General features: G+C 46.2%; 1 protein-coding gene across 1 annotated transcript; it reads right to left on the reverse strand.

Annotated features, from left to right (window-relative positions):
• Positions 1-868: 868 nt before the first annotated feature.
• PRSS45 (protease, serine 45) lies at positions 869-3,522 on the reverse strand. Its single transcript, XM_003794529.2, has 4 exons — positions 3,379-3,522; positions 2,657-2,931; positions 1,642-1,805; positions 869-1,341 (listed from the first exon to the last, which is right to left on the reverse strand). Exons 1-4 carry the CDS (start codon positions 3,495-3,497, stop codon positions 1,108-1,110), a joined length of 792 nt encoding a protein of 263 aa, XP_003794577.2. The 5' UTR covers positions 3,498-3,522; the 3' UTR covers positions 869-1,107.
• Between the last annotated feature and the right edge of the window lie 5,882 nt (positions 3,523-9,404).

Below are 9,404 nucleotides of genomic sequence, written 5' to 3' on the forward strand. Positions count from 1 at the left end.
TGTGTGTGGCAGCATCACTGAGAGCAACACAGGCAATAGCGTGTGTGTGGCAGCATCACTGAACTGCTCACATTCAGGAACAACCTAAAAACTGGTGGTGGCCAAATCAAATGTTACCTCTGCACAGAACACACGCAGTAATGTAAAATTATGCATAGCTCTAGGTGCTGACGTAGGAAGGTCCTCAGGCCATATGCTTTGTTAAAGTGTGGGTTATTAATGCATACATAAGAGCCTATTTACTTTAAAAATCATAAAGTTTTAAGGATGTAATAATAAATACCAGTACTTCTGGGAAGGGGAGCAGGGCTGAAGGTGGGAGTAAACGAAAGAAGGGACATCTTTGTATGTATCTCTGAATTTTTTAGCAAATCACAATAACACTGTATGCAGGTATTATTCATAATCCTAATTTTTTTAAAGACGAAAAAAATGTAGATGAGTAGATTATCTCTGTGCAGTGGGACTCCAGGGGATGTTTTCTTTCTTTAGGCTTAGCTGTTTCCTAATTTTCTACAATGAGCATGTAAAATTTTTATAATCAGGTTTTTTAAAAAACAAAGAAGATAGCAGAAAGCTCATTTTGGAGTACTACCTGTGGATTATTCCCACTGTCAGCCTATAAGGATACAGGGTATGTTTCAATTGCTCCCTTATAGCATGGCCACTTTACACATGAGGGAAACTGAGGCCACAGGCCTAGGCCCTTCCCCTATGCCCCAGCACTAATGATACAACAAAAACAATCAGCCCCCACTCTGGGGAGGCTCCTGGCAGACTTAATTCCAGGAAGCCCCGCCCTCCCACCCACCTCCAACCCCCAGGACTGCCCCAGAGAACAAAAAGAAGAAAAGAGCCAGCTCACGTTTGCACAAGTTTAATCCCTGCTATCCTGGTCCCAGATTCCAGAACCCTTCCAGGCCAGAATTCCCTTTCCCTGGTCACTATCACACTTCTCGCCACTGGGATGCCAAAGCCATACCCAGTCTCACAGGGACCACTCTTCCTCAGCCTGACTCTTGTTGAATATGGATACATGACCTTGCTCAAATCTCCATCTGGTCGCATTCAGCAAAGGGAAAGCAGGAAGAGAAAGGGGTGGAGATGTCAGGGGCTCATCTGGGAGTGCAGCAGCCAACCCAGGAATAGGAGCCAGGTGGCAGGGCAGAGACCTGTGAGAGCGCCACTGCTCATTTGCTTCTTGATCCATTTGGTGTATTTGGTGACACGGGTGTACACGCCTGGATTCTCTGCTCTTGCGCAGGCCTTTTCCCAGGATAATACCCCAGCCAGAATCCATCTGCCCTCAACTTCGCAAGCCAATGGTCCCCCAGCATCTCCCTGGATGAAAAGAGAGGAATATTGGAGGCTCTGGGTCCTGCTGGACCCCACAGGACCTAGAATGCCCACCCTGTGAGTTCTGCATGAGTCTTTCATTCCTTAAAGGGCTCACTACCTGGGGGCCTCCTTTAGCTCCTCAGTTAAGGAGAATAATGCCCAAAATCAATGTCTCGGGAGAAGGCAGGAGAAAGCAGAGCACTGCCCAGTGATGATAACAATGAAGAAGGCCAAGCCAACCCCTCCCCAGAGGACTGCCCCCACCTGCGAGTAGAGATCTACTAGAACCTCCTAAAAACTCACATTGCACAAGTTTTCTCCATAGTTGGTGGCACAGATCATGTTCCCCAGGACAAGGGGGAAAATTCGGGGGAAGATAGACTTCCTGTGGTAAATCCGGTCACACCTCTTGTTGTCCATGATAAACACCTCTGCCTCCTGCAGCTCTGGGGTCAGCGGGGAGTTGGCTGTGGAGGAGCCCAGTGGGGTGAGCACTGACTCCTCTCAGCTCTGTCCTCTGCTTAGTGTCCTATCACCCTGCCTAGAGACTCTGCCAACCACACCCTGTCATACCTGTAAGATCCCCTTCACTTGCGCCCCACCCACCCACCCACCCTCCACACACACACACTAGTATACATCTCGTCTGGCAAGTACCTTACACTCTAAGGCTCTGATTCAAGATCCCTTTCTTGGAAAGCTTCTGCTTCTGAACCAAGCAGGCCACAATCCAAGTTCCACTGTAGCCCCTTATAAGCTGATACCACGTGCCAGACTCCAAACCTTGTTTGCACCAGTGATTACCTCTGCTACCTGATTAACACTCACTCCTCCTTCCAGCATCTCAGACAGTCTATCTGCCAAGGACTTATCATAGATCCCTCCTGGCTTGGCCTCAAGACCACCTGGCAAAGTCTTTGTCTCTTTCCTCCTCAGCCTGTGCCCCTACCCATGCTCAGCTATAACTTCCTTCTAAGGCAGGGCATGCATTTCCAATGCCAAGGGCTAGAGATGTGGCTGATGCTCAAAGTTTGTCAAGTGAATAAATGAGCAAGTGAGTTAATTTATGAATCTCCAACTCTGGCCTCTATAAGAGGCAGATGATCAGGCACAGCCCAGGCAAGGCTAGGCCTGAATGAGGTACTCATATAAATAGTGAAATGGTTACCATATGAGAAGTGATCAGTCCTAATACATTTAGAAAGCAGAAGGGGCCAGAGGTGACAAAGACAAGCTTCCCAAAAGGCACCATAAGGGGGTCCAGCATGAAAGCAGTGTGCTCTCTGATATCACATCCACCTCCTGCCCATCCACTCACGTGAAAAGCGCTGTTTAACCTGGCTCCAACCAGTCACCCAGCACGGCGTCCCAACCTTCAGGTTGAAGTTGGGTTCAGGGAGACAGATGGGCTGCACATAGTTGCTGAAGGTGACAGCCGTGTGAAGCTGGAGAAGGGCAACATCACCTATGAAGAAGGTCTGGCCCCAGTACTTGGGGTGCATAATAATGTCCTTCACGGGGATCCAGAGGGCCCTGGTGACATTCACAGGATGCAGCTTGGACGTGCCAAGCATTACCGAATACTCCTTGGTGCTGAAGGAGATAGAGAGCTTTACCTGGTAAATATCAGGCCCCATGGCCCCTCTCCCTTAGCAGAAATCCTGCCTGATTTCCTCTGTTCGCCACATCTTGCCCATTCTATCCCAGTGGTCCTCTGGGTCATAGGTCTGACTGCCTCTTCATTTATCATTTAAGTTGATTCAAAGTGACCTGGTCTACGTGCTATACTTACAGGTATAGAGGTGTTGATGTACACATACGTTCTCCTGTGTGGGGGAGTGGGGAGTATATTCTGGGTTTTCTTGTTGCTTAATCCCTGGCCCCCAGGACATCCTGACCATGCCTCTCCCTATTCTGGATGACCCTCCCACTCTCCCACAACCCCTCTCCTCCCACATGTTACACAGAGGAAATGAGGAAGTTGGGCTGGGCCTCTTGTAGCTCTGGGTCTCTAGGCCCTGACACATGGGCCATACTCACCCTTGGATGCAGTGGGCAGCAGTCACCACCCAGCTGAAGTCAATGAGGGCCCCTCCACACACGTGCTCACTCTCCATCTGTAGGCTCACCTCCCAGGGCCAATGGCGGGTCATGGGCATGTCCTCTGACCACCAGGGCTTACCACAAACTTCAGGCACAGTGACCACATAGAGGAGGATGAGAATTACTGAAACCAAGGCACCCTTAGGGCCAACGTGCACAAAACTATAAACTGAGGGACTTGTTCTCATTTCAAAGAACAGGAATCTAACGGGGAGAGAAGGTCAGTGGCCTATCCAAAGGCACTGAGCTAGACAGAAATTGATAATGACAGAGATAAAAAGCATCAAGACAGAAACAGAGATAGCACAGCGAGAGACATACTAAGAGTCACTGGGAGCAATCAGTACAGAACCTCAAAACAAAAGAGAAGCAAAGGAGTCCCAAAATGAGAAGGGCATTTTTTTTTTTTTAGACAAGAGTCTCACTTTGTTGCCCTCAGTTGAGTGCTGTGGCATCATAGCTCACAGAAACCTCAAACTCTTGGGTTTAAGTGGTTCTCTTGCGTCAGCCTCCCAAGTAGCTGGGACTACAGGCACCTGCCACAACACCCGGCTATTTTGTTGTTGTTGTTGTCATTGTTGTTTGGCAGGCCCCAGGCTGGCTTCAAACCCACCAGCCCTGGTGTATGTGGCTGGCACCGTAGCCGCTGAGCTATAGGCACCGAGCCAGAGTACATTTTCTTGTGTCTGGGGAAGTTCCTAGGCCATGATCCTGAAAAGTAAGATGTTACTGTATCTGAATCTGTTAGATGTACCAGGCCTCTTTCCCTATACTGCTCAGTGTCAAGAAAAGCTTCTGACTTCTGTGCCAGGCCTCTGTCCCTATACTGCTCAGTGTCAAGAAAAGCTTCTGACTTCTGTGTCAGAAGTTTTCACACTGACTATTCAATGCTCCAGTATGAAGCCCACAGAAACCCCTAAAGTATGGCTCACACATTCTTAGTTTTTGTTTTGTTTTGTTTTGTTTTTGAGACAGAGCCTCAAGCTGTCCCCCTGGGTAGAGTGCCTGGCATCACAGCCCACAGCAACCTCCAACTCCTGGGCTCAAGCGAGTCTCCTGCCTCAGCTTCCCAAGTAGTTGGGACCACAGGCGCCCGCCACAACACCTGGCTATTTTTTGGTTGCAGCCATCATTGTTGTTTGGCAGGCCTGGGCTGGATTCGAACCCACCACCTTAGGTGTATGTGGCTGGCGCCTTAGCCACGTGAGCCACAGGCGCCAAGCCATACTTAACTAAGCCATTCTTAGTTTGCACATAGTTCCACCAATCAAGTTGTATGACTGGATGAATACATGAATAAACAAAGGTGCAGAGATTCTAAATAAAACATTAGCCAACATGTCATAGCTATATATATATGCATATATATATATGTTTTTTTTAAGACAGAGTCTCACACTATCACCTGAGCTAGAGTGCCATGTCCTCAGCCTAACTCACAGAACCTCAAACTCCTGAGCTCAAAGGATCCTCTGGCCTCAGCCTCCCAGAGTGCTAGGATTACAGGAATGAACCACCATGCACAGCCCACATTATATTTTTTTAAAACAATGCACCATGATCATATGAGGAGTGTCCCAGGAGTGCAAGGGTGATCATATAGTGGAAGAGCTCTCTCAGTGCATTCTCCACATAAATGATTCTAACAATAAGGAGATAAAGACTACGTGCTTTTCTCCATAAACACAGAAAAAGGCATTTAAAAATTCAACACATTATTTATGACTTTTAAAAAACCCTCTTACTTGTGCTAAAAATAGAAAAGAAATCCTTAACTTTATAGAAGTTAGGTATCTCCCAAACCTACAGCAAACATATGACATTAAAGAACAGGCAAAAGAGAATCTACCCCATCAGAGATCAGAAATAAGGAATCTCTGTAAGGAGAAGACCAGAGAAAAATGAGAGAGCACAAGGTGGCTTCTGGGTGAAAAAGTAGAACCGTCCTACTTATTCACCTGGTAGTAATTACACAAGTGTGTTCACTTGTGCGACAATTCCTCGAGCTGGACCTTTTTTGTGCACTTTTCTGTAATGCATGTAATACTTCAATAAAACAATTTACTTTTTAAATCAATAACATTTCTCTATTCTAACACAATGAACTAGGAAATATACTCAAAATAAAATATATTTTCAATAGAAAAATATTATAAAATACATCAGGATTAACTTATCTAACATCACACAAAACTTCTGTGGTAATTAATTTTTTTTCTTTTTTGAGACAGAGCCTCAAGCTGTCACCCTGGGTAGAGTACTGTGGCATCACAGCTCACAGCAACCTCCAACTGCCGGGCTTAAGTGATTCTCTTGCCTCAGTCTCCCAAGTAGCTGAGACTATAGGCGCCCGCCACAATGCCCAGCTATTTTTTGGTTGTAGTTGTCATTGTTGTTGGGCAGGCCTGGGCTGGATTCGAATCCTCCAGCTCCAATGTATGTAGCTGATGCCTTAGCTGCTTGAGCTACAGGCGCCAAGCCAATAAATTTTAAACTCTAATAAAGGACACAGAAAATGATCAGAATAAATGGAGAGACGGTCTCTGCTCTTAAGTAGAATGAATGAATGAATATTTTAGATGTAATTTTTCCTGCTATCTATAAATTCATTGGGCAAGGTAGAATTTTTAGAAAACATGATGAAAGTAATCCAAAACAGAAATAGGAAAACAATATTCCACATATAGCTCCATCTTTGAAAAAGTACAACAAAGAAGAGCCACTTGTCCTAGCAGATATTAAAACACAGGTGAAAGCCACAATAACAAGAATAGTATGGTACTGTCACAAGGACACATAAAGGAGCCAACAGAAAAAAGAGACAGCTTAAGATTGTTTTGTGTATTACAAGAACTTGATGTAAACAAAACAGCCACCACAATCAGTGGATAAAAGAAGGAAAAATTAGTACTCCTTGTGTTGGGAGACTGGCTCAACATAAAAGAAACAAGAAAAACAAAACTAGACTCCTTGATAATAGCACTTGAAGACCTAAAGGTGAAAGGTAAAAATGTAAAGCTAATGTACTATGTGACATAGGGCGGGAAAGGACTCCATAAACAGAACCTCAGAATACACACCATAAGGCACAAACCAATTAACTTGATTACATCCAAATCAAAAAGTTTTGACTCCACGAGCAAAGTTAACAGGCAGACAGACCAAGAGGAAAGTAGATAAAAGAATGATATTGATGGAAACTTTTGAAGTTGATAAGTACACTGTGGTTATGTAAGAGAATATTCTCAGAAAATATATACCAAAGTATTCAGCAATAAAGACCTATGCTATATGTTACCCTCAAGTGATTCTAAATATATGTGTATGTGTTCCTTGTACTACTTACATTTTTTCAGTATTCTGTAAATTTAAAATTATTTCCAAATAAAAAAAAATTCTTAATGGAAAATTAAAAGAGCAGGAAACAAACATATCTGGAACAAATACTATTTATGTAAACTAAAAATACAGGTACACAAAATAGCAACATGTATTTTAACAAGAGCACACACAAACAGAAAGATCCACATAGAAGAAATATTAAGAAAGGCTGAGGGGAATGGGAGTAGTACCTGGTTACAGGCAGGGATAACTAACTTAATCAACCAAGCAATAATGAATCAGGTGGAGTCTTATTGCAATGCGGGCAGGCTCACCAACTAAAGAGAGCAGGAGTAACCCAACCCTTCCTCCCTGAGGTCTAAGGGAAAAGACAGGAAACCCCAGAAGAGCCGGCCTCTGTAGACACCACCAAAAGGCCCAGGAGGCTCTATGTCCAACTGAAGAGCACAGAGTTTGAAAGGTTTCTGTATGGGAAAGGGTCTGCATCAGCTTCCTTAACATACCTCCGGATGGGATGCAACCTGAGAGGAATTCAAAGAGCCTCAGCATTCCCATGGGAGGCCCCTGATATTCTTTTGTCCACACTGTTAGGCTTCTAAGTTCTGGCAGCTACTGCTGCTAAAGCTGTTCTTTAGAAAGTGGGCCCCTTAGATTTAAGTGCCTGCTCCTTACAGACTCAGAAACCTATGTGACTCCCTTCAGAATCTACCCTCACAAAAGTTGAAGCATTTCTCAAAGAAGGGGTTCACCCTACTCACCTGGTTTGTTTTTGTCCTGTGTGTAACCTGGAAGAGAAAGGGGGGACAGAGACAAAGCAAGAGTTCATGACAGAGTAACTGCAAAGAAGTGAGTGCATTTTGTAGTAATTAGTTGATTCATTCATTCACCAAATATGTCCTAATCTTCCACTGTGTTCCCAGTCGGGAGCCAGAAGCTGGGGAGACAGAGGTATATCAAACAGAACCTGCCCTCAAGGAGCACAGGGTCTAGCAGGAGTGACAGAAATAAATACGCAACCACCTGTCCACCTGTATGAGATCAGTACAAGGCCAGGGCCATGGGTGTCAGATGAACCCAGAAAAAGCAGTGGATAGAAAAGACTTCTGGGAAGAAGAGTTATTATGCCAAGTCTAAAAGATGAGAACGTAAAACAAAAAACTGATAACGACATTCCTTGCAGAAGAAACTTCCCGGTGCATGCCAAAGATTCCAGGGGATGAAGGGCAGGTCCTGTGATGGCAAGAGAGGAGCCAGGGAAGGAAAGCAGAGAGCCAATCAACCAGGCCGAGGCCAAATGGAAAGAGGAAGGCCAACAGGTGTGACAAGGCCAGACTTGTGTTGGGGCTGCAGCATAAAGAATAGAGAGAAGGTCACAAGACTGAGGGCAGTGAAATCCCAGGGGAGCCTCTGCAGAACCAACACAAGAAATGAGGAAGTGTTATGAGAACAGACATGGTGAGCTGGACATGGGACTCAGGGACAAGGGTGAGTCTAGAATGACACCTCAATTTCTGATTTTGGAGAAGAGTGACTGCCATAACCGAGCTAGAAAACAGAGTAAGAGCAGTAAGCCTCAGTTTTAAATGCCAAGGGGTTGAGACATTTCTAGGTCTTTCTGGTGGAGATACCCAGCAGGTGGCTGCACATCCAAACATGCTGTTTTAAAAGGTATCATCACATAAATGACAGCTCAATCGTTGGGGCAAGTGAGTTCACCCAGGCAGCAGTAAAGAGGGAGGGGCATAAAATGGAGATGGGATCTTGGAATGCCAATGCAGCAGGGATGAACACGCAGGGCGGCCTCGGGTGGATACAGGAGAGTGAGTTGCCCTTGAGGCAGGGAAGACTCAGGAGACACAGAAAATGAAAAGTGAAAGAGTTGTAGAAAGGTCAGGGGCATTAAGGACAGAGACATGCCAAGAAGAGACCAAGGGTTCAGTGTGCAGTGAGAACCCCCTGGAAGAAGAACCAAGTGAAGACTGTTATTTTGAGAAGTCCGGCAGTGAAGGGGAAAGAGATGGACAGAAACCCAGCAAAGAGAGGATGAGGATCTGTGAGAGGATGATGATGGGAGCACAGCTCAAGGAGGGCCACACTTCAGGGTAAGGTGAGCAGGCTGGCCCTGCACGGGAAGCGTGTCTCTTCAGTTCCTGAAGAAGCAGGCGAAGAGGGTACAGATGCAGCCAGGTTTGGATGGGCTTTGGGGAATGGGGAAAGTCAAGAGGGCAGTGCCTGAAGGCCTGTGTTTTCTGAGTGGGGCAGCTGGGCTGGCATAGAGGATCTGAAAGGAAGGTGAATGTGAATTTAAAACATTCCTTTGGCGGATGGGGCCCAGGAATTTGCCCCAAAACCACACGTCCAAATGGGGTCTCCAGGAGGCCCAACTCCCCAGGAAGATCAGAGCCCGGGGTGAAGGGGTAGAGCATAAGAACCTGGGGGTGCCGTGGAGAAGACACAGGCGGCTGGAACATCAGCCACAGCGTCCAAACTGGCAGTGGAAGGAAGCAGCTGCTGGTGGGGAAGGTGGAGGGGTCCTCAGCTGTGCTGGTCCCCAGGAGGCTGCAGGGCCGGTGTGGCCTGAGGGAGGACTGAGAAGCCAGTTGTTTACCCTGGAATCCCCC

This window comes from Otolemur garnettii, unplaced genomic scaffold, assembly GCF_000181295.1.
Source record: "Otolemur garnettii isolate 467f Iridium unplaced genomic scaffold, OtoGar3 scaffold00082, whole genome shotgun sequence".
Lineage (NCBI taxonomy): Eukaryota > Metazoa > Chordata > Mammalia > Primates > Galagidae > Otolemur > Otolemur garnettii.

Excerpts from the sequence above, each read along its gene's own strand:
- PRSS45 (XM_003794529.2), bottom strand. The coding sequence starts at position 3,497 with ATGCCCATGACCCGCCATTGGCCCTGGGAGGTGAGCCTACAGATGGAG. Across the intron at positions 2,932-3,378 it reads GCTGCCCACTGCATCCAAGG|CACCAAGGAGTATTCGGTAA; the intron begins GTGAGTATGGCC and ends TATCTCCTTCAG. Across the intron at positions 1,342-1,641 it reads ATGGAGAAAACTTGTGCAAT|GGAGATGCTGGGGGACCATT; the intron begins GTGAGTTTTTAG and ends CTTTTCATCCAG.